The sequence below is a fragment of the Echiichthys vipera genome (genome assembly GCF_963691815.1).
Source record: "Echiichthys vipera genome assembly, chromosome: 13".
In the NCBI taxonomy this organism is placed as follows: Eukaryota; Metazoa; Chordata; class Actinopteri; order Perciformes; family Trachinidae; genus Echiichthys; species Echiichthys vipera.
This window is the reverse complement of record NC_139838.1, coordinates 2,791,822-2,817,351: the sequence shown is the minus strand read 5'-3', so window position 1 is coordinate 2,817,351 and position 25,530 is coordinate 2,791,822. Positions and strand designations below refer to the sequence as shown.

Sequence of the window (25,530 nt, the reverse complement as noted above, 5' to 3'; positions counted from 1 at the left end):
AAACATAACGTCACCTTCTTGATCAGACTTTAGAGTTTGTTTTGAATAAATCTTTCAAGGCAGTTTTGTAAACAGGAGGAGAGCGTGTTGCTCTTACTGATAATTTCTATCTCTAACTCATTTTCTAAATGAATCATTTGTCTTTGAAACCTGCTTGTGTAAACATGTGTGCGTAGAATTTTAGTCACCACTTTAGAAAAAAAACTTTTATAAGAGATAGGTAGTCATGCTGTTGTGGGAAAATAAATGAAAGATGCGGGGCTATAGCCCCGGATGCCCAGGTCTAACGACGCGCCAATATTGTTAGAACCCAAACTATTGTTAAAATAATTGCAGATTTTATGTGGAGTGGTTCTCTAAGAAAAACGGCTAACCGCTGCTTGTTAGAGAATAAACTTCTTGCGTCTTGTGAGTTCGTCTGAGAGGACGGAACCTGGTGAAGAACAGCTTTCCGGACCTCAAGTATCTTTCTGGGGGGGTTTCAAACATGAAAGCAGCAGGACAACAAGGTCACATTGGGCTCAGCAGAGAAAACACAACTACCCGAACTGACTGCACATACAAACAGGGTATAGCAGTAGAACATTAATGGAGAACAGGTGTGTGCTCAGTCACATTATCACCTGTGTTAAACTGTGGGGTAATTTAATATGATGCACCATTACTCAAAGTGTGTGGTTTGCTGGTTTTGCATCTGTGCAAAGTAGTTGTTCCACCTACAACACATTTTCTAGTTATATCTATGTAAAGTTTACTAACATTAGCCACCATGAGATACTGGTTCGAACCAGACCAAGTAAGGCTGTAACAGCAAAGTTGCACAACATACTGTAAAGAAGCCCAAGGTCAATAATTACCAAATGAAATAAACTTTCTTGAAATGAAGACCTCTCCTCTCCTCTGACTTCTTATTTTAGTCTCCTTTCAATGCCTTAAAGTCCAACCAAGTCCAACAAAGTTGTTTTGTTTCTCCAATGTAGAGATCTTTGCATTCCCTGTGCATTGGACAGCATAAACCAGATTGCTTTTGTGGGTGTTTGGTGTTCTGTCCTTAGGATGTACTAGTCTCTGTCTGAGTGTGTGACTGGGTTTGAAATACACAGGGATGCAGTGTTTGTTGAAGATCCTCCTTCAGTTTCTCTGATACCCCAGCCACATACGGAATGACTATGTTGTTTCTCTTGTTTTATTTTTATTTTTCAACCACTTTGGTTTTCTTTCTGGAAGCAGCGGCCATTTTCACATAGGTCCAGCTGGGGTAGCCACAAGTTGTGAGGGCGCCTCTCATATGCTTGCGTTCTTCCCCTTGGGCCTGTGACCCGGTGGGTATGTTATCAGCTCTGTGTTGCAGTGTTCTGATAACTCCAAGCTTTTGTTTCAGCTTTAGGGTGGTGAGAGTAGTAAAGTAAATGTCTTCCTAGACAAATAACAAAGTCCAGTTGCTTTTGACTGAAATTGCTTTGGGGATAACAATGACCTGGACAAATGAGAACATTCCCAGGCTTATTTCACACTGTAGAGCTGCATTCAAACCGGAGGCAATGGCCACGATTTAATCGCCAGAATATGCCAGTGTCGTGTCGCTTGATCATATTTGGATCATGGAACAACATTTTCCCCTCTGTTTTCTTTCTCTCATCAACCATGGCAGAGGTAACCACAGTTGCTACATTGTACGTGTTGTGGAAGTCTGAGATATGTCGGAAAGCCAAATGCCTGTTGTGCCAAATGGGAAGTTATGCTTGTGCTAACTAGTGCTAACTTGGTTCATAGTAAAGCACAACGGATAGCTACAAACAAGTAACAGACACATATTTACACAACTTACCTGGAATTCTCAACGCTGATTGGCTGTCGCAACATAGCTTCACGCAAATTCACCTGAAAAGGTAAATATGTTCAACTTGTGTGATAAGATAATGTTTCACATTTGCATCGTCCGGCTTGAAATTGCGTGTAATGGCTTATGGACTTTACAGTGGAGATCAAAATGAGAGAACAAAGTATTAATTCTTGATTTATTTTTGAAATACTGTTATTTTTTATTGTTCATAATTTAATAGAATATCATCTGAGTCTATTCCACTGCTGTACTAACATGTTTTTTTTTACTAACCAAGGCACTTCAACAAAAACCTTTATTTAGTGAAACAAAATACAGTGATCTAAATGAGAGAACAGTGTTCATTGTGTCAGAAGAGAAGATTTCAACAATGTTTTCTTCTCTAGGATTCAAAAATGAACAGGAAGTGTAGAGGCCACAGCTTTGAATGACTTCAACACATCTGCGCCCACAGGACATCACTCGTTTCTCACACTGTTCTGGTTTGATCTTGGTCCATTCTGACTCAGTCTCTTTCACAGTTCACTAACTGTAGTGGGTTTCTTACACATCACCTTGTTGCCGAGGATTTTCCAAAGATTCTCTATGGGGTTTAGATCTGGACTCTGGCCATTTCATTGTTTCAATATTCTGAGCTTCAGTGAACTGCTTCACCTGTTTTGCAGTGTGACAGGGGACATTGTATTGTATGAAAATTGCAGCTGATTGGGAGACAGTTGCAGTGAAGGTATTGCATGTTGCTGAAGGAGGTTCACATAAACATTTGCATTCACCCTGCTAGGGACTTAGACTTAGACTTGTCTTTATTGATCCTTTGGTATGACTCCCACAAGGAAATTAACTTTCCAGCAGCTTAAAAAAACACAAGGGAGGTATAAAAAATGCAGTATAGGATAACCAATAAACTCTTAGCTAAATAAATACAGAAAGTATAAAAAAAAACATAAACAAGAAACTCTTAGTCAGATATACGTATATGAGGTAGATGTCAGAATACAGGTCAAATAAAATTCACAGAAAGTTAAATCAGAAAAGTTAAATGTAGAGTAAATATATAAGATTAAATATGTTTGACTGTATATGACAGAAATGAGCAGTAAGACTACATTATTGCACTTAAGTGGTGGATCCACAGCAGTTTGCTGCAGATGTTGAAGGACCGCAGTCTCCTCAGGAAGTCCAACCTGCTTTGTGTCTTCCTGTACAGGTAGCTGGTGTGTGTTGTCCTGTCCAGTTTATTGTCCAGCCACAGCCCGAGATATTTGTATCCACAGTCCACAGCCTCCACCTCAGCTCCCTCTGGCAGGGCTGGACGTCACAATACCAACAATACAGTACAGTACACATTCCACAAAAATGTCTAACAGGATAAAAGGATGAAGTGATGACATTCTCTATCCAAAAGGTCAAAGGTCAACTTCACTGTGACGTCATCATGTTTCATAACAGAAGGGGACATTTGGTCAAATACTAAACTGGTGACACTGATCCGATAACTGTGCTGATTGTAGAGATCTGAAGATTTGTGTGAAGCATCCATCTTTCACCAAAAAATACACAAAATACTTTTCATTAAAAACTTTCAAAGTCTTCACTACACATTTTATGTCTATGGACAGTTTGGATGTAAACTGCAACTTGAGTGCTTGGTGGAGGAATACAACTACAAGGCTGTAATCCTTTTTTTTAACTGCCTCCTGCTCCCCCTGTGCTACAACGGCTTATTTTGTTTTGTTGGGTTGTTGTGAAGAAAGACACGGGACCTTCCTCAGGTCTTGAGGAGCTGCACATTTATTCGGAGACAAACTGAAAGTCTTCACTGTACAGTTACTTGACAATTTATGAGGTAATTTCTTAAGTGGAATTCAGGCGTAAATTCATTGCATGGTCTTTTTTGACACTTGCACTCATCAAATAAGCCATGGAGACAGTTTATTGAGAGCAACTATTAACCATGGTATCCCGGAGAGTCACTAAAAGTAGCTAACAGGCGGACAGGGCTAACACTGATTAGCTAAGGGCAGTTTGGTGAAGGCATTAAGATGGCTTTTTGTTTTTTGTTTTTCTTCAAAGATCATATCCTTTGGCAGTTCTCAAGCCTTCACTATATAGGACAGACAGGAAATTGGGTGAGAGAGAGAGGGGGAGACACAGGCCAGAGTCGAACCCGCAACCATTCCAACAACCATGCCACCGGCCGCCTAAAAAACATATTTTTTAACCACTAATACTGCTCAAAATAGCACCAAACCTCTGCAGTAGCATGATAAGTATTACTACACAATAAAATGCCCAGAGCTAATCGGTGTTAGCTACGTCTGGCTGTAAGGGACCGTTAGCAACTCTCTGGGATTTCTCAGTTAATAGTTAATACACAAACAAAACTGTCTCGATAGCTTATTTGATGAGTGCAAGTGTCGAAAAAGACCATGGGATGATTTTACGCCTGAATTGACTCTTTAAAATCAAATTGAATAGTGTGAAAGCCAGGTCCAACGAGCTAGAGTTGTCGGGAGATGACTGGTGTACTTGTGCTTCAGTAATGCCAGCTCTTTGCTTTGACTCTCCTGACACAGAGCAGGCCTGAGGACTGACTTCAGGACTCTGTGTGACTTTGCCTCCTTATCAGTGCCATGCTAATTTGGAGAGCTGTCATGTGCAGAGGACATGTGTGAATGGTGGCATGTTGTAGGCTTGGTGTAAGCACTTTGAAGGTGTCCTCTGTACGAAGCAGTCTAAAAACAAGCCATGGATCAAAGCCCAGTAGGAAGACTGCTTGCGTAGAGACGAGAGGTTTGTGCCAAGTTCTTCTAAGGAAGCTGTAAAAACTACACTTGTGTTTGTGATGTGCTTATAAGGCCTAAGGGAGGGTTGATCCAGATCCAGATCACTGCTTTGTGTGTGGGTGGCCTCTTGTAACGTGCGTAGTGTGACGTTGCATAGTGAGCTAAGCCCCCCACTTATCTTCTCCCTCCTCCTCTTCCTCACACAGCTGCTGTTTCAGTGTTTGGAGCATTTCTGCGCTCTGAGTTCAGCGAGGAGAACCTGCAGTTCTATCTGGCCTGCGAGCAGTACAGACACTCGTCCAACAACTTCAGCCTGCAGAGGAGGGCCAAGGACATCTGCGCCACCTACATCCAAGCAGGTGCCCCGCGGGAGGTACACATCTGCTTTTCTATTCCATCTAACTGCACGAACCAAAACCTATGCAACCTCTCCTCATGAAACAGGAAGTATAACTAGTGCTGTAACTTTTCCTCCTTAATGCACTTTCAGCTGTTTTACTACTCAGTATGCATCTCCCACCAAACACTGCGTGTGTGTGTGTGTGTGTGTGTGTGTGTGTGTGTGTGTGTGTGTGTGTGTGTGTGTGTGTGTGTGTGTGTGTGTGTGTGTGTGTGTGTGTGTGTGTGTGTGTGTGTGTGTGTGTGTGTGTGTGTGTGTGTGTGTGTGTGTGTGTGTGTTCTGGATGCTCTATGTGTTTTCGGAGGCTTGTGTGGGCGGTTCAAGTTTAAGCCTTTTTTTCCACTAATAGAGCAGGAGTTCAACCATAAAAATCTCTCCTATAAACACCTGTTACAAGATTTTCTTTTAATGGAACCTATAATTAACCATTTAACCTCTCTTTAGATGGAAACACTCTTTTTTCAGAGTGTCTCGGCTAAGAGAGAAAGCAGAAACAGGGGCTCACTCAGTGTGTTTAAATGCAGTTTAATGCAATACTCCAGTTTCGCCTGTAAACACCGTACCCCGGGTTAAAATCGGAGCTCTCATACTCCGGTGTTACAACTTATTTTGTGGCAAACAAAATGAACCACGTTCCTTCGGGAATATGGCTTTCGGACGCGCTCACAACTTCAGTTCTAAAAATATAAGAGCCGAGATCGCCCGTCAGCTTTATCGTCTTTATTTCAAAATAAGCAAAACAAAATACAAAATATGAGTAAAACCAAAAGAACTGTCACTGAGCGATCACTGAGCGGTCAAAAAACTGTACTGCTTCCTGTCTGGCTCATTCAACTGTGGCTCCTCCCCTAACTACGCTCATTATAGGTGCGCTCATCAAAACCAAGTACGGCACCCCCAGCAGATCAAAGCAAATTGTGTCTTCATTAAATTGAAACAAGTAACTCAGGTACCCAAACCAAATTCATCCTGCTTATTTAAGCCATAAATCAAAGATAATATCAAACCACCCAGGAAAATAGAATAAACCAGGAAACAACGGCGCCGAAAAAAACGACACAAGCTTAACCTTTAAGCCGACTGAGGATTTCGCCATGGCAACTAACATCACTACCAAGAAGAGCCGTTTCTGTGGAAATTTTGTCGAAGAGTTGTCCTTTTTCTTCCCTCTTTCGAAGTTGTTGTGATTTTGACAAAGGTGAACAGGAAGAAAAAACTGTATTCTGACCAGTGGTACAATAGCAGAGCGCCAACGACTACTGGAGTTACTCCGTCATTTTCCCATTCTCCCCCGCTCACGTAAACTGCAATAATCCCATTATTCACCTAACCGGAGTAAGACCTGGAGAAGAAGTCCCTCTGTTTCTAAGGCTGCTTTGAGGCTTCAGGCAACTATTGCACGATAATGGTACGTTATATTTCCCGTAAAATAATATAACAAAGATATTTATAACAGCCTGGTCACTTTACTTTACACACTTATTTTATCTTTCTATTTTAAATTTCTCATATTTACTTGTTAACCTATTTTTAATATTACCTCTATTTTTTATCTTAAATTATTGTTCTGTGTTGTTCTGTTATTGTTATGTAAATGTTATTGTTATTGTTATGTTTAGGTTTGTCCTGTTAAATGTTTGGAAACTGTGAGCAAAGCATAAGCCGGAGTCAAATTCTCTGTATGTCCAACATACTTAGCAATAAACCTGATTCTGATTCTGATTCTGATTCTGATTCTTTATGAAACAGCTCTAGGTTAGCTTTGGAGAGTTTAACATCAAACACTCATCTGCTTCATCAGGACTGTGTAGGTGTGGCCTGATCAGATATGATTGAGTGACAAAACACTCCAACTGTCAACAGATTCTGATTCTAATTCTAAATTCTGACTGCTGCATGCAATGATGTGACATCCCCTCTCTGAGCTCCTGCCTGGCACAAAATAGTGCTAAAAGTACAGTTTAATCAACAATCTTCTCAGCAGACGCACATTCGGCTCTTTTCTTTGTAACCTCTGTCAAAGTGTTTCTCAAATGGGGGTGTGCGTACCTTAAGAGGGACTTTGGAATACTGCAGGGGTACGTGAGATTTCTTAATATGTTAATTTAAAAAAATATTAGATTTCTAAAATATAATACTGTATATAAAAAGTGTAAATGTTAAACTGTGTCCTAACAGCACGCAAGTGTCAGACAATCGGGTTGTAGTCAAGTTTATATAGCACAGTTAAAAAGACCTGTAAGAGTCATCCAAAGTGCTTCACAGAGCGGAGAAAAAAACAAAAAGTACAAGAAACAAGAAAACATGCATATCTTCACACATACTCACACACAAATGCATGTAGCACCTGCTCATATACAAACATACGCGCACGTGCACGGCTACAGTAATCATAAATAACAGTGCAAGATTATGTTAAAAATGCACACAGACATTTTGAACAAAACTAGGCTATATTAGAAGTCCCTGCAGATCCGAAGGCCAAAGAGAAAAGATGTGTTTTTAAAGCACACTTACCTCCCCATGGATCCCGCAGGTCTAACATGTAATGGCAAACTGTTCCAGAGTTTTGGAGCAGCCACAGAGAAAGCACAGTCGCCCTCTGCCCACACTTATTCATAGAATGTGTGGAACAAGCTGTTAAATATGCCCCTAAAAAACTGTTTAATGTCCCGTGAACCAGACACACGCTTTATTCTACCTCTTTATTTAGGCCTTTTTTTTAACCAGGAATGTTTTGCGCTGGTCTGGCAGTACTTGAAAGTTTCTAAGGGGCTGGCCTGCATTATTGAAAACAGTCTGAGAACCACTGGTCTATACTGTGTTTACGTCCACACCATTTGGTCCCTGGGAAGACTCTTCCTTTGTTTGTACAAACTCAAGTCATTTTTCTGAGGAGAAGCACCTTCACTTGGTGACATTCACAGGCTGTAATGAGATAAAACAGGACGCTTGCCTCCCTTCACTTCCTCAAGTAAAACAATAAAAGTGTCACATGCCTAATGCAGCTCCATCTATTTCTATAATCCACATGTGCGAACTTCGCCTTTGCTTGCTCAGGATCGGCTTAATTAATTAAACACTTTATTGTAGTGATTGTGATAAGAAGTGATGACATGCAGAAGGAGAAAAACAGCCAAAAGTAACCAAAGACAAGAGTCTCAACCACACACATTCATCCTCTTATTCATAGTCTGATTCTCTGATCATTTTATTCAGCCAGGGTTGTTGTATGGCTGCTTGTTTTAATGTTGGTGAATTTAGACTTGTTCATTGAAACATGTTTCTAGTTCTTAAAGTAAGGTATTGAACAGGTATGGCTTTAGTATCTCAATAAAAGTTAGGCCTTGTAGCAGCACAAGTATCAATCCTTTAAAATGACACACAGCCCACATTGCGGCCTCTTGTGTTTTGGTCCACCACTTCCTCATATGCACTGAAAACTGGATTCTTCTTCTATCAAATCTGAAATGATGAGCTAAAGATGTGATTGGGCCAACACCGTGTCAATAAAGGAAAAAAAACAGTTGGCTGATCTACCTGTTTTCAGGGCGGGTCAAACGAAAAAAAAAGAATGAAAATAAGAATCAGTCCATCATAAAAGTGCCCTGTTTGCCAGATGGACAGTCCACCCCTGTCCTACTACTGCATACTATAAACGGATAGCTCCAATCAAGCCATCTGATTGGTTTGTAGCCGTATCCCGTATAACACAGTTATGACATCCAATTCCTTCCTCCAAATCCCTCCGCTTTCATATTTTTATTCAGTGTAGGAACTCTAACTTTTAAAAATGGCCAACTTCCAGTTGAGTTTAGGATGTTGCTGCAAGAGGCTTTTTTTACTTCTGGATGAGTTATTTTTTTCATACATTTGAGGTAATCTGGGTGTAAGGGCTGTATTCTAGGGAGCGCTAGCGAGTCAGTTTGCCACTGAGTGAAAAGTACATACATTTTCACCACCCCTGAATTATTTGTAAACTTTGATGAGTTCTTGAATATGATAAAGCCTTCAAAAAGGCAATTCATTTGTGAGAATCATAATAAAAATCGGGGTGTGTTAGTGCCTATGCGATCATGGGTAACTTGCACATCTGTAAAGGCTCCATCAATGCTGAAAGGTTCATACAGGTTTAAGAGCAACATCTGCTGCCATCCAAGCAACATTCAGGGACGCCCCTGCTTATTTCAGCAAGACGATGACAGGACACATTCTGCACGTGTTCCAACAGCGTGGCTTTGTAGTAAAAGAGTGCAGGTCCTTGACTGACCTGCTGCAGTCCACACCTGTCTCCCATAGAAAACGTGTATGAAGCACAGAACATGATTAGGAGACCTGGAAGCACAGAACATGATTAGGAGACCTGGAAGCACAGAACATGATTAGGAGACCTGGACTGTTGAGCAACTGAAGGAAAGAATTCCACCAATAAAGCTTCAACAGTTGGTGTCCTCAGTTCCCAAACACTTATTGATTGTTGTTCAAAGGAAAGGTGATGTAGCACAGTGGTAAACCTGCCCCTGTTCCAGCTATTTTGGAACATGTTCCAGGAATCAAATTCAATATAAGTGAATATTTGCAAAAAACAATAACGTTTATCAGTTTTCAGTTTACATATCTTGTCTTTGTAGTGTATTCAATTGAATATAGGCGAAAATAAGTTGCAAATCATTGTATTCTGTTTTTATTATGTTTTACACAATGTCGCAACTTTATTGGAATTGGGGTTGTACCAGAGCAATGCCAAAGTTCTAATGCAGTGGAATTGTACTGAGTGTAGTCCGTACTGTAGGACTACTTACTGACTGCCTCCTCTTGTTGTAGGTGAACCTGGACAGTAAGACCAGGGACCTGACAATCCAGCTGCTGCAGGCTCCCTCTCACACCTCTCTGTCCCACGCACAGAAACGCATCTACTCGCTCCTGGACACAGACTGCTATCCCCGCTTCCTCCAGTCTAACATCTACCTCTCTTTACTCCGAGATGCCGACTAGAAGAAGCCACATGTTGATGACACACCTTGACTCAGGAGGAGGAACAGGGCTCAGTGGTTTACAGGACTTGCTAAACATGTAGACCATAAACCTAAATATGTCTTCAAAAGATAGAGATGCTGTGTGGGAAGTTTGTATAAAAAATATATCTGGAGCAAATGTTGATACCTATTGGACACTGTGTAGGGATCCAAGTGAGTTAAAAAGAGTTTTTGTTTTTTTTCAGAGTGCAATGTGCAGATTAATATTAATATTTCATGTATCTGCTTATCTTTGCTTCCAGTCTTTATGCTAACCCAAGCTAACCATGCCCTGACTCCAGCTATGTACTCTCTACGGCTACTACTCTGCACACAGACATGACATTCATATAAATACTTTCATTCCACCTTTGAAAAAGAAGTAAACCCATTCCTCTGCGTGTGTCTTATTGTCCCTGAGATTTTGTTCCCTTCAGTTTAAAATGACTCATGAAAGTACTGTGGCATCACAAGGGGACGTGTGGTAGAGGGGCGCTATATTCCTCTACAGAAGGGGCTATCAGACGACAAGATGGCCGCCGCCCGAACTACATGTCCCAGAATGCATCGCGCGGACAGGTGCAAATGCCTCAGTCCCTTGATTAAGGCAGGTGCTCAAGCATTAAGGGAACAAAAAGTGCAGCAGAGACAGAGAGCGAGGAAGCGTGTTTGTGAAGAGAGACTGAGATTCAACAGCTAAAGTTGTCAAGGCCTTAAGAAGGCACTTTTGTTTGCTTGCTTGTTAAGCGTTTTGAGTTTAAACTACTATTTTTCATTAAGCTGTTTTTGGAAAGAGTGCTCGAAAATAAAAACCCTCTGCTGCTTGCAACCACGTTTGGCTTTTGTCTGCCCTACACCCCGCCTGCTGCAAAGAAAAACCTCTCATGACCTCACATATGGTGGAGGATGCGGGCAGTAGGTGCATAGAGACGGAGATATTGAAGACTTGGCGGAACTTTTTTCAGGACTTCACACAAGGGACTCCCAAGCCCACATGGAGCAGCTACTGCAGATGATGGTGGAGGCCCAAAGGGCTCAGCAAGAAACCAATGCGGCCTTGCTGCAACAGCAAGTAAAGGCAAATCAACTCAAGGAACTGGAGCTTCGACAAACTAAGCCAAAACCCAAAGCAGGGAATTTCATTCCAAAGTTGGGAGTCACTGATGATGTGGAAGCTTACCTCCATGCATTCGAGACTACTGCTACTCGAGAGGGATGGCCGAAGGCACAATGGGCAGGGCTCTTGGCCCCATTTCTCTCAGGTGAGGCTCTTAAGGCATTTCAAGATGTGGAGGCTAGCATTGGCCAAGACTATGACAAGCTAAAGGAAGAGATTTTCAGCCGTCATGGCCTTACCAAGTTTAGCTTAGCACAGCGTTTCCATAATTGGAGTTATAAGGGGGGGGGGGACACCCCGTGCTCAAATGCATGAATTAATTCGAGTGACCAAGAGGTGGCTAGAACCTGAAAAGACCAGCTCTGTAGCCATTGTGGAAACCCTTGTGATGGACCGTTACCTGAGAGCTCTGCCATATGAAGCAAAAAGGATAATCAGTCAGCAGAAACTAACAATAGCTATGCAGTTAGTAGAAGCGGTTGAGCAGTATCAGGCAGCCTCTGATATGCTCCGACTTCCCCGTAAAGAACCCTCAGCCTCCATCCCCGTTCGGCCCAGCTGGGTCCACCAAAAAGAGACCAAGCCCGATAGTTCTCCTTCTAGCTCACAGAGAAGAGGGTTTAGTCAACCTGTTCAGTCCAATAGATTCCCGAACCCTGAATCTCGACAGTGCTATCGCTGTGGTGAGTTGGGCCATATCTCGTGGCAGTGTAAAAAGTCAGATGAGCCGATGCCCACAGCGGGGTCTTCAAGCAACCCTCAAGTGCACTTTGCTGCCCTCTTTGGGGAGATGGGAGACCAGAGACTGACCTGCCCAGTAACAGTCAACCAATGTGATGTGGAAGCCTTGCTTGATTCGGGAAGTGCTCGGACCCTTGTCCAGGAGGCTGTGTTGGAGGCATCGCACTTTGCTCAAGGTGAATCGGTTCCTGTTGTTTGTGTCCATGGGGACACCCGTGAGTACCCAACTGCCGTGGTGAGACTGAAGACAACTAAGGGGTCATTCAATGTTGAAGTGGGTGTAGTCAAGACACTTCCTGTCCCTGTTTTGATTGGTCGAGACTGTCCAGCCTTCTCCATGCTGTGGGGGGAAGCCCAAAAGAAGCACAACCGGGAACCTCGAAAACGTAAGTCTGAAGTTAGTCGAATGAGTGAAGTCTGGGTTAACCTTGCCAAAGCCTTTGACAAAGAGGCAGGTGAGATCATTTTTAGGCCTTGAAAACTACTACAGACGGTTCATCCCTAACTTTGCTATGATAGCCGCTCCTCTCACAGATCTGACGACAAAGAAACACTCCCGGATGGTGAAATGGACGCCGGCGGCGGACGACGCCTTTGAGAACCTGAAGAGGGCATTGTGCTCAAAACCGGTCCTCGTGGCCCCCGACTTTAGTAGGGAATTCGTGGTTCAGGTAGATGCCTCGGAGGTGGGTCTAGGCGCTGTCCTATCCCAGGTACATGCAGGTGAGGAACACCCAGTTCTTTACTTGAGTCGGAAATTGTTGCCAAGAGAGAAGAACTATGCCACAGTTGAGAAAGAGTGCTTAGCAATAAAGTGGGCCCTGGCAACACTCAGATACTACTTATTGGGAAGAAGGTTTACTCTGGTTACAGATCATTCACCGTTACAATGGATGGCTAAAAACAAAGAGACGAACAGTAGGGTGACCAGGTGGTTTTTAGGGCTCCAACCGTTTAACTTCTCTGTGGTTTACAGACCAGGACAACGCCATGGGAATGCAGATGCCCTGTCCCGCCGTGATGCCTTTTGGTCCTCATTCGCCCTGCCGAGGACGTCAGGCCCGGGAGGAGGGATATGTGGCATCACAAGGGGACGTGTGGTAGAGGGGCGCTATATTCCTCTACAGAAGGGGCTATCAGACGACAAGATGGCCGCCGCCCGAACTACATGTCCCAGAATGCATCGCGCGGACAGGTGCAAATGCCTCAGTCCCTTGATTAAGGCAGGTGCTCAAGCATTAAGGGAACAAAGGGTGCAGCAGAGACAGAGAGCGAGGAAGCGTGTTTGTGAAGAGGGACTGAGATTCAAAAGCTAAAGTTGTCAAGGCCTTAAGAAGGCACTTTTGTTTGCTTGCTTGTTAAGCGTTTTGAGTTTAAACTACTATTTTTCATTAAGCTGTTTTTGGAAAGAGTGCTCGAAAATAAAAACCCTCTGCTGCTTGCAACCACGTTTGGCTTTTGTCTGCCCTACACCCCGCCTGCTGCAAAGAAAAACCTCTCATGACCTCACAGTACGTAGCTCTTATTTGAATCATTAAACATCCTCCCTGGGAGCAGCTAATGTTCCCATGGTCCAGTGAGCCCAGGCTGAGTTTCTTTGCTGACAGAAATGAAAACAAGCTCAGCAGGAACAAGCTCTTCTCTGGAAAAGGTCAAAGTACTATGAGACGTACTTACATGGCAAAGATGGGAAACCTGAGCAAAAGGACTACTCAGTGACTACGCTGCCACAAGGAAGTTGAGTTACGTGTGCTTTTAAATCCTCTGCCCCACTCTTCAAACAAAGACACTGTGTACGCATACAACAGCCTCAGAAAACACCCTGTAACCTAAGTAGGTTGTGTGTGATCATTATGTTGAGTAGCATTTCCTTGTAAATATCGAAACGGTGTCATGTAATGAGTGGGAACATTTTAAAGAAAGAGAATAGCACACATTTGTAAGGCTAGAGAGTTTTAAAGAGAAAGAAATGAAAAGCACTTTATGTAGCTGATGTGTCTGTCGATTGTTCAGTCATGCAGATGTCAGTGCTGAGCAAGGATTCAGAGCTGCAGGTAGGGCGTTTGTGGAGGGGGGACGACCCCCTCTTAATGCAGAGGTTGCTGGGATACTGAGTGACAGGACGTGCTGAATGCGTTGAGAGCCAGAGCAAACATTAATGCTGCACTGCAGCCTGTGGTTGGTCCTGCACCAATTCACTGCTTCAGTGAATCGTTATCTCTGTTAGATGGTGGTTTGATCCTGTCTGGCCCCTGGGCTTGGAGAACCCTTTACATCTGGTGGTGATGCCAGTGAAGAAGAAGAAGTACCAGAGTCCTGGATGTCTTATGCTGTAGGAGTTGATTTGTTCTTGATCGAGTAGAACAGAAGAGTCGTCAACACAAATAAGTGCGTGAGGCCATGGCCCTGTTCCTCAGAGAGAGAGGATGTCCGATAACTGTCCCCAGCAGTAATCTAACAGAAAGTCCTGTAATTATAGCTCTCAACAGAACACAGAGGGATAGACCATTAACTACAATTTGTCTAGGGAATGTAAATGATTCTCTAAAAACCCAAGACAGCCAATCACAGTCTGATAAAACATGACGTCATCCATAGCAACAGGGTTGTTCCTTAGTAGAAGTTACTCTCATTAGCTTTGTGAACAGGTTATTTAGGGGGAGTCGTGGGAAGATCGAGTGTTTTGAGAAAACGGGCCCAGGTTTCTGTACAAAAAATCAGGAATCATATTGGCTTCAGTACACCCAGCCCTACCCACATGTACAAGGCCAGCGCAGAGTTAAAGGTCACTGTGTAGATGTTGAGGATGTTTATTTGAGGTGAGAGCAGCTCGTCTGGCTGATAATCATCAGCAGGAACCTGGTTTACTGCCAGAGCAGGGCGGGGTTTGGATCCGCAGCCGACTGAATAGTTTTCTCAGGACCTGTCAGTTGCTTTGAGGTTTATTACTGACAGAAATGCACTATGATAATGGCTTTTCCACCACCTCATAGGGGGAGAAACTTGGAAAATGATGGTCCTACCTGGTTTTAACTCTGGTTTCTGAAGACAGTTTCTCTGATGTGATCCTTATTTCTCTCTGTGAAAACCTTGAAAACAGTGCAGCACTTCATGGACGTGCAGCATCAAATATACCGGTTTGACTTGTGTGTACTATGAAACCTAGCGTGTGTATTGTTTGTTTTTTTCTTCAAGGAAATATGTCTGCCTACTGTGGTTTCCACTCCACTTTGTAACAATAACCACTTTTTAAATTCCAGTAATTGTGCTGGAACCCAGCCCTCCATCAGCTGATAGACTCCATTAAACCCTGTGGGCTCAACAGAGGGTTTAATGTCCCTGTGTGTTGTCAATCACTCAATGACTTCCATATTGATGTGAAACCCAGAAATGAGCAGTTATCAGTGAATGTGAACTGTGGTGCGTTTCCTCTATAACTGCACACTGATTATTCTGGCTCCACTCCAAAGGGGATTGTGGGTACAGGGAAACACATATATGTTGATTTGATAAGCAGCAGCTCCTCATGCTTGGAAAGTCAAGTTAAAGGGTCAGTTCATCCAACATACAAAGAGAAAGATGTTCACTTAACGAGTCATGTACTGGCACGGCCATGTGTCGGTTACCCACGAGTCCCCTCTTTACACAAAAGCCCACGTTAAGATAATCCACACGGTTTGGGGCAAAATCCAAAGAAAGAATAAATGGAGTATTGTGATATTTCTGCATACTGGGGTCCATAAACAGTGTTGAATGAACTGGGTCTGACTATAAAGATTCAATTCAATTTTCAAACTAAGTTGGTTGGCATTACAGTTACTCTGTAAGATTTCCATCTATTTAATTGTCTGTTAAGTTCCTCTCTATCAATTCAATTTCATTTATAGTGTCAAATCATAACAAAAGTTATCTCAGGAAACTTTACAGAGTAGGTAAAGACCACACTCTATGACTTATTTATGATAAACATAGACCCAACAATTCCTCCGTAGAGTATGGTGGCAACGAAAACCTTCCCTATTACAGACAGGAACGTCAGACAGACCCAGCTCTGTGGAGGACGGACATCTGTCTGCATCAGTTTTGGAGGAAGAAAAGGAGAGAGAAAGATAGAAAAGACGGACAGATGGACAGAGAGAGACAGACAGACACACTTCCAGAGATGCAAGCAACCAAAGTGTAACAGTAACTATAATAATATCTATAGTAATGTGACTCATATGTTATGGCAGTGAATACAGCAGAATAGTAGAAACAAGCACAGCTAAGGTGACAGAATATGAAAATGATAATAATTATGTTGGTAAACATGATCAATGATAAGTAGTGGCAATAGCATCTATGATACAGCGAGACGTACCGCTGATGGTGTTTTTATGGCTACAAACTTTATAGTTTATTAAACTAGTGATAGTATATATGAGTAAAAGTGATAATAGCAGCAGGAAGCGTCATGCAGGACCACGGCAGCAGGCACCACCACGATCAGCAGAGACCTGCGAGACGACAAAGCACAAACAACTCCGGGGAAGAAGCTGAATTAGTAAGAAGCATTGATGAGACATGAATGATACAGACAGAGAGGAGAGAAGGTCAGTGGATCATGAAAAGTATTATCCCCCGGCAGACTAGGCCTATAGCAGCATAATTAAGCAGAACAAAATCAGCTTAAAGATAACAACATTGCTAAGGGCTCGTAAGCCCTAGCTGCACATAAAAAAGTGTGACTGGGCTTAATTAATATTTACAAAATAAATATTAGCAACCTTTACATGAAAAAAATTATAATGTGCAGTTTGGTATATTATTATGTGGATTTAATCAAATTGGAATTAGATATCATTTACATCTTACTCATTTATGTTTGAATAATAATAATAATAATAATAATACATTTGAAAAAGCTTTAAATGAATGAGTATAGTGTAATCATATTTTATCAGTAAATTCAACAATGTCGAAAAATTAATAAATTTTACTCAACGTGAAGTATTTGGTTTTAAACGCCATATACTTCCGCCCAGTTCGCGCCACATTGATGTTGATGTCTGCACCTTGATGTCTGCCACAGCCGTCGTCCACTGCCATTTTCTCAAGGTAAGAGGCTTGATTAACAACACTTTAACATTGTTTTGAGTTATCGTGAGTTACCTCACAAGTTTACTGACAAGTTTGATATATACCGTGTAGTATTCAAAGTCACGGGAGTTTCACCCCTAACAAGCTAACTTAGCTAACATGAGCTAGAGGCAAACAAACATTGTTCTGAGTATAATTACATACAGCGTGTTATCGGTTATTCTGTACTCGAGTAACAGTCAAAAGCGGTACATTCACCGGCTTTACTACTGTTCCGAGTTATTAAGCTGTGGTGTCTGTGTCGGTGTTTGCTGGTGGGAGTGGGGGGTAGCGGTAGGGGTGGCGGTGGTGGGAATTGGTTAAACACTGGAATTTTCGCGTTCCTTACTTTTTTTTTAAAGCTTTGTCTTGCGTTACGTTGACCGAGAGTCATGCACTGGTTTGCTTGATAGAGGCTGGTGTTTTACATCGGTACTTAGGTCAACATGGCAAGAAGCTAACCCCCTCCTTTTATTCTTCTATCCTTATATTCGCCAGTCGCGTTTTCAAAGTTGTGTTTGTGGGTCGTGTTGACAACACAACGCCGTTGGTGAACGCTGATTAGAGGTCAGTAAATAAGAGCATTGTGCGAACCCTGAGGTGACACAACTTTTTTTTTTTTATGTATAGCTTTTGTATATCTTGCCGGTCACTATTTCTATTGCTTTTGCCTTGGGTGGATATGAAGTATGAAACTCCTGTTGAGTTATTTATTAAGTTTTTTGGCATAGATATTTGTTGGCATGGGAAATGATATGCTGGGAAATGTGTAAAAAAAGATCATGTTATGCATATGAATAGGTGATGACTGTGTGACAGACTATCACAGGCAGACGAATACATATTTTTTAAAATCCCTTTCCAGAGCCTGAGGAACAAGAAAAACCAAATGTTATGATTACCATCCAAATAATTATGGACCTCACTGAACAAAAGCAAGTGTAAACTATTTAGTTGATTTTCATATATCACCTCTTCTGAGTTTGTGCTTAAAATATTAATTCATCCAAATTACTTAAAACTATGCATTTCTTTCTAGGTGCATAGGGATTCGATCAACCGTTCAAGACCACAGGTATATATTGCACTTAATATACAATGTATGCTCACATACTGCACTGTATATTATATGAAGGTTTGTTCACTGTTTTGCAAAAACTGTTGTTGACTACTTTCTGGTTAAGAAAATTTGATACAGTTTAACTTAAAGCTCCAAACTGAATTTGAAATGAAAGCATGCATAAGATATGGAAAATGTTTTTCACAGACTACAGTTATGTTGACATTTGGTTTGTATTGTGAACATTCTTTAGATGACAGACACAATATATTTAAATTTACAAGACTGAAAAAGCACAAACTTTAAAATCAAGGGTCCTCAATTTTTACAAGTCACTGTAAATATGTAATTATTAGCACATTCATCTAAGTAAGTTATTATTTATACAGTTATATGCCAGTTACTAGGACCTTTTTTCTCATTACTTTAGGTTTTTACCTGATGGGATGGCAGTGTAAGATCTGCAAGTCTTTGTCTGCTACAAAAGGCAACCTACTAAATTATAATGGTTAATTATTTAATGTCAAAATGGAATGCAAAAACTTTTTATGAAGACATTTTTTTTCTACTTTTAATTAATAAAACTTAAATTGGTCTAACATGTATGATAGCCGCAACAATTTAGATTAGACATATAACATTGACATGACATTATGGCAATACACATAACTTCCATTGATTTGTAAGTTTGTCAGTGATTTATCATGTGATGACAGAATTAGGAAATATATATATATATATATATATATATATTTTTTTTTAAATTCAAGTGTATTTCAGATGTCATTAATATTCTCTCTGAGTTTTTGTTTCTTTTTTCTGGTGGCACAGCCAAGGCTCTTCATTGTATCCACTGTATGTGTGTTCTAAGCATCTGCTTATCTCTGTTGATATTCTCATCACCAGGATGGCAGAGATGGAGGAAAAACTGCGAGTAATCATTGATGAACGAATTGAGAAGTTGGTCCTTCCATCAGGAATCCCACTGACTGTAGAGGAGCTGCAAACTACTGTGAAAGAGAACTTAGGAATTTCAGAGGAGTTTAGTCTTCAGTATTTGGACTCAGAATTTGAAGATTACTTCACTCTGCGCAAAACTGACCAAATTAAACACAAAGACACGATAAAGGTTGTCTATGCTGCCCCGGTTATTCTTAACATGCAGCAAGTTGATGAAAGTTTTGACATTTCAGACTATGACTCAGTATCTCATGCAGAGTCATCAGCATCAAATGAAGAGTCCTCTGCTGGAACATCATCTTCACAGGACACCATTATCCTGCCGAGACGGAGAAGCACCACTGAACGATGTCAGCCATGGCCAAAGCAGTTTCCCATTCCACAGTTTGCATGAGACTGAGATGTACCTTGAAAGAGCAGATTAAGACTACAGAAAGAATGGAACATTTCTGACTGCCTCAAAGGTCAAGGCAGACATACTGGAGAAGCTGGCCGGAAATATATATATGTATACAGCTTATCCATCAAGTGCACAGATTTGTGATGTTGCTGAGGCACTAGTCAACAAGTACCCTGGTCTGAAGGAACCTGGCTCCTTTTCAGGTTACTATGGCTGGCAACAAAGCCTCAAATACAAGATGGCGAATTATCGCACCAAACTCAGAGGCTACGGTGTTCCTGAGGTGATGTGCAATGCCTTGAAGCACAAGAGGCCTGCAGACCAGAAATCTGCAAAGAATGTGAAAAGGCCTCGAAAGGCAGAAGTAAACTACCTCCCACCTTACCCAGCAGGAGAGGATGAGGAAAGTCAGGAACAGGAAAGGATTCAGTTGCTAACCGAAGTAAGGAAAAGAGACAACAACAAATTGATCAAAGAAAAGATGGCCAAAACCTTTGCACACCGAAGAAATGAAATTGTTAACCAATCACCCAGCATAGAGGACATAAAAGCCAGATGGCCAGCCCTGTTTGAGACATCTAATGTGAGTTACGTGTATGGTAATCAGAATAATTCCTTTGCAATTGTGAGGGGTCAACTGTTTGATACAAGATATGCTTAGTTACTTTCATCTCATAAATCATGTTTTCAGGTATTTTCAAGATCAAATATGGTTTAAATGTTTTGGTTTGGCAGGTATGGTTTATACGTCCAGGATGAGTTTCACAGAATCACAACAGTGCACCTGGAATCAAAGTTCATGTCCAAGCTGGATTAATACTCTCCCAGGCTTCTGAACATCTTCCACTAAAAAGGCGGGACCGTGGGATTGAGGTTGCAGACTATCCTACTGAAGGTATCCTAAGTTTGGCCATATTATTGTTTTTTTTTTATTTAAATCTATATTAAATCTCCAGGAGAAAGGGTTAACCTGCCTCTAAAAATGGTTATTAAATAAGTGCATATCTTTTTATTACAGCTGTTTGCATACACTTGGGGACCGAATTAGACATTGTTTATCACACTATCAAAAATGTGACCATTCAGATAGCTTGTGCAAAATGTTTTTTGATCTTCATACAGTGATTATAAACAATATGCTCTTTGTGTTCTTCATTAATCTGCCCTTAGCAGTGTATTTTCTGTAATGTAAACATCTCTCCACTCGCCCCTATATTTTAGCTGCTGTAACTTCAACAGGGAAGCAGCTGATTCGTCCATTAGTGACAAAAATCATCTACCAGCTCAGCATCACTTCAATGATAAACATAATATTAAAATGTTTGGATTTTATGGAAGTTTCTTTTCTTTTCCAGGTCCAGTGGCTTTCTGAAAACCTCAGTTAAGACAGGAAGTGTTTCATAAAACTGGTCTCTCAGACAGCAGAGAAAGGATCATTGACAGTGGTTTCTTAAAAAGTAACAACATTCTAAGCCTTCTAGTGTTAAAAACTTAAACATGACCTTGAGTAAAATTAATTTATGTTGTTTCAGGCTCCTAGCAATCCTACCATCAACATAACCAGAGACATTGTCATCCGGTGTCTGATGCTGTACCTTGGAGAATCTGCGGATCAGCTCTTTAAAGAGTATGATGTAAGTTGAAAGGCACCACTTTCTCTCTCTCGTAATCTCTATTTATTTAGGACCATCTCCTTTACCTATAAGGTCTGAAGTACAAAATGTTCTCATTATTTTAGGATGCAGATGAAGACAGTGTGGCACAGGATCTTGCTGTGCAAGACATGAAAATCTAAAGCATCCAGTCTAATCTGTCAGATGGTGCAGAGGACATCGGAATTGTGATAGATGGAACAAAGGTCCTGACCACTCTGGTTGTGCTTGTGCCATGCTCATTGGTTTGACGTATGCAGTGAATCTTGCCTATCCCAAGGAGCTCAGGTACATTTTCGAAGCCTTTCAGAAACTCTTCCTCGAGCTTGACTGTTCAAAACTTTCGCCAAAAGTGAACAGCTTCAAGAGCAAATTGCTGGCTTAAGAAAAGGACCATGAATAAACTGGAGTGCTCAGTAATTCTGTGTTGCAGTTAAGTTTTCAAGTCTTGTTCAGAAAAAACATGTTATCCATAACATAATTTAAAGGATGTGATGTTATATTTTGGACTTGCAACTGGCACAAATAGCTGGTTTTGTAGCTTGGTATTCCAGAAGTAATGAGCAAATGATAATGCTGCATCATAACAGGGACAGTGTGAATTGTGTTTTGAAAACTAAATATGAAAAAATAATGTTTTATCTAATGGAGTTGTCGATGTTTCACAGATTGTGGGTGTTCTGTAGGAATTGTTAAGTCGCATATACAGTGAAGAAAATAAGTATTTGAACACTCTGCTATTTTGCAAGTTCTCCCACTTAGAAATCATGGAGGGGTCTGAAATTTTCATGGTAGGTCCATGTCCACTGTGTGAGAGATAATCTAAAAAAAAAAATTTTTAACAATTTATTTGTGTTATACAGCTGAAAATAAGTATTTGAACACCTGTCTATCAGCTAGAATTTTGACCTTCAAAGACCTGTTAGTCCGCCTTTAAAAGTCCTCCTCCACTCCACTGTATTATCCTGAATCAGATGCACCTTTGTGAGGTCGTTAGCTGCATAAAGACACCTGTCCACCCCATACAATCAGTAAGACCCAAACATTCAGCATGGCTAAGAGCAAAGCTGAAACTCCGTGTTTCTCAGCGACAGCCCAGAAACCTGACTGATCTAGAGAAGATCTGTGTGGAGGAGTGGGCCAAAATCCCTCCTGCAGTCTGTACAAACCTGGTGAAGAACTACAGGAAACGTTTGACCTCTGTAATTGCAAACAAAGGCTACTCTACCAAATATTAACGTTGGTGTTCAAATACTTATTTTCAGCTGTATCACACGAATAAATTGTTAGAAAATCATAGATTGTGATTTCTGGGTTTTTCTTTTTAGATTATCTCTCACACAGTGGACATGGACCTACCATGAAAATTTCAGACCCCTCCATGATTTCTAAGTGGGAGAACTTGCAAAATAGCAGAGTGTTCAAATATTGAATATTTTCTTCACTGTATATGGTTTACTTCGAGGCTTCATCTGAATTTAAGTGCTGCACTCTTCAGGTCTGTTCAGAAACATTTGTGGAACTCATTTAAGGGACTTGCTGCTGTGATTCTGTTGTGTACACCAGGGATACATATGTATGTTGTATGTTGTAATTAGAATTTTCACAAATTCATGATTTGAGTGCCACTTTTTTTGCAGTCTGAAAACATTGCCATAAGGTTAAGACTAAATTGAATCATACTTAAAAGTCTTCTGTCCCTCAATGGTATAAGGGATGGGCAGAGGTCATAGGTCATTCTGCATTTAGGAGGAATTTGTATATCTCTCATATCATCTCATGTGTACACATACACATTTCTTTTGGAACCTCCCTCTTTATTTCTTTGTATTTTGGCATTTTTACACAAAAATATTTAGTTTGAAAAATGATGTCTGTGTAAACAAAGTTGCACAAATAAATGTTTACCTGCTGTTTTCCTACATATAGTAGTTTGTTGACTGCATGGACTAAAGTAAATTCTTGCAACATTAAGGCATGGTATTGAGTAAATTTGACATAAAGAAAATTATGGCAAAGTGACAATCAATAACATTAAATAGATTTTAAGGCATGTGGTACCCATTATAAGTTAATGCTACTTATTTTAATTATTGAATCCAAATCATTCTTATCCAAATATATAGAAAGATAGCCTCAATTTCACCCATACAATTAGTGAACATAACTCAATACCATCCAGATATTTAGTGAATAGAAATCAATTTAATCCTGATACTTGGTAAATATAAATTAATTCCACCCACTAAATTAGTTGTCCTAAATCACTTTTTTGCAGATATTTGTTAAATATGACTAACTATTTTCCAGATACCTAGTAAATAATCAGTTTTCCCTGTAAAATTGATTTGGATTTAATCAACATTTGGCATATTTTTATTAAATCCAAAATATCTTAACCAATGATTTCATTATTGTGCATTTAATAATTTTGTTTAAATTTAATTAATTAAATCAATAGTTTTTAATCAATTTGAAGTAATTAAAATCTATTCAATTATATTAATTGTCACTTTGTTGCCTTCATTTTTTTAAGTAGACAATGGTCAAACTTTTCTGAGTGTGTAAGCTTTATCAAAAAGTCAAGTTTTAAGTTTACTCATAAATATGGGGACAGTGTCTGCCTCCTGAACAACATTGGGGAGTTGCTTTCACAGTAGAGGAGCTTGGTGAAGGCTCTGCCTCCCATTCTACTTTTGGAGACTCTAGAAACAAGTAGTCCTGCATTCTCAGAGCGCAGCGATGTAGTCGGGTGATACGGTACTAAGAGCTCTTTAAGATATGATGGAGCCTGAACAATAAGAGCTTTGTAGGTAAGAAGAAGAATTTTAAATTCTATTCTAGATTTTAAAGGTAGCCAATGCAAAGAAGCTAATACAGGAGAAATATGTTCTCTTCGGTTTGTTTTAGTTAGTACACGAGCTGCAGCATTTTGGACCAACTGGAGACTCTTAACAGACTTATTGGAGCAGCCTGATAAGGAATGGCAAAAGTCCAGCCTAGAATTAACAAATGCATGGACTAGTTTTTCTGCATCTTTCTGAGACATAATAAAACAATGGTGATTGATCATGTGACCCACTAATGAAAGCACTTGTCTCTTTTCTGAGTATTCCCATCTGTGTGTCTGGGGAGACATTCCCTCTCTAGATAGAAATAACTCCCATGTTTTAGGGGCCTGCTCGTGATCAGCTTTTTGTGCTAGGCCACGAGGTTGGGTGCAGAGACCCAGTAAACGGTTAAATCAACGTTAGTATTATAACAACCGTTACATAAACTGCCTCTTCACAAACCTGCTGTGATGCTCATAAATTTTCTTCCCAGATTGTGATACGACTGTAATGTAACGATAAATAGTTCAGAAAAGTCGGACACACAAACAATATGTTTTTCCTCCATCTTTCTAACCGGCTTGATGTCGCTCTCTGGTTGCCTGGGAAACGTAAACGTCACACTCTTCTATCTCATTGGTTGCACTTTTGAAAGGTCAGCGGTAAGTAGGTCAAGCGCAGTGGCAGAGAGGCAAATCTGAGCCTCTCAGATTAATAAATAAACAGTCAACACACACAGTGACCGTGACTAAGATTGAGGCTCTGAAAGAACAGGCTCACATGCAGTTACATCTCACTGCCACAGAGGCCGCTAGAGACAAGACATCTCAAATCTTAGAGTACAACTTTAACGTTTCAAATTGTAATCATCATTAAGACCATGTTTTATTAGTTCACCTTGAAAAGCTCACAGTCAATAGTGTCCAGCAGGGAAATTGTCATACAGTTCCTCTGTAAATGTAGTACACCACCTATAACTGTGACTCCAATAATAATTACAATTACTGAACCTACACGTTTCCAACCATGTGAACAAAAAGTCCTATAAACTTTGTACAGTAGAATAGGTAGAGCAGAGTGTATTTTAGTGATACACATGAACGTGACACTGGAGAATTAGTCACACTGGAGTGCCAGCAGGGTTCTGTGGAAAATACGTCATTTAGTCATGAGACTGCACTCACACATATTCATTGTGGTACCGACTGATGTAAACACCAAGAGGGATGACTCAAGCTACTCATGAGTCCCATAACATTTGTTTACAGGCAGATAACTTATGAGGTAATAAAAAAAGACTAACACAAAAGAAATAATGTGTCATGGTCACAGGGAGTTATTAGTCATTTTGATTAGTTGTAAACACATGGATTTAATTTTTTTTTGCTTTATATCATCGATCACAAACAGAAGTTTCTGAATCAGAGACGGAAGCAGCTGTTTGCAAAGTGCCTCCATATTGCAATCATCCGTAGAAAACACTTTCATATCTTTAAAGTGTAATTCCGGTGTAAAACCATCCCATGGTCTTTGTTGGCACCTCCATATTTGTCTCCTTGCACCAGTTTGGTCAACGACAAACCCCAATCCACACAATGTTGGGACTT

The 25,530-nt window shown here is 40.7% G+C and overlaps 1 protein-coding gene across 1 annotated transcript in view; it reads left to right on the top strand.

The window, feature by feature from the left end:
- LOC310956169 (uncharacterized protein) overlaps positions 1–10,429 on the top strand; it is a 30,382-nt gene extending 19,953 nt beyond the window's left edge. Inside the window, exons 5-6 of the mRNA XM_083926313.1 lie at positions 4,836–5,002; positions 9,854–10,429. Coding sequence (XP_083782439.1) covers positions 4,836–5,002; positions 9,854–10,024 — 338 coding nt within the window. The 3' untranslated portion in view covers positions 10,025–10,429. The remainder of the gene's footprint in view (positions 1–4,835; positions 5,003–9,853) is intronic.
- The last annotated feature ends 15,101 nt before the right edge of the window (positions 10,430–25,530 follow it).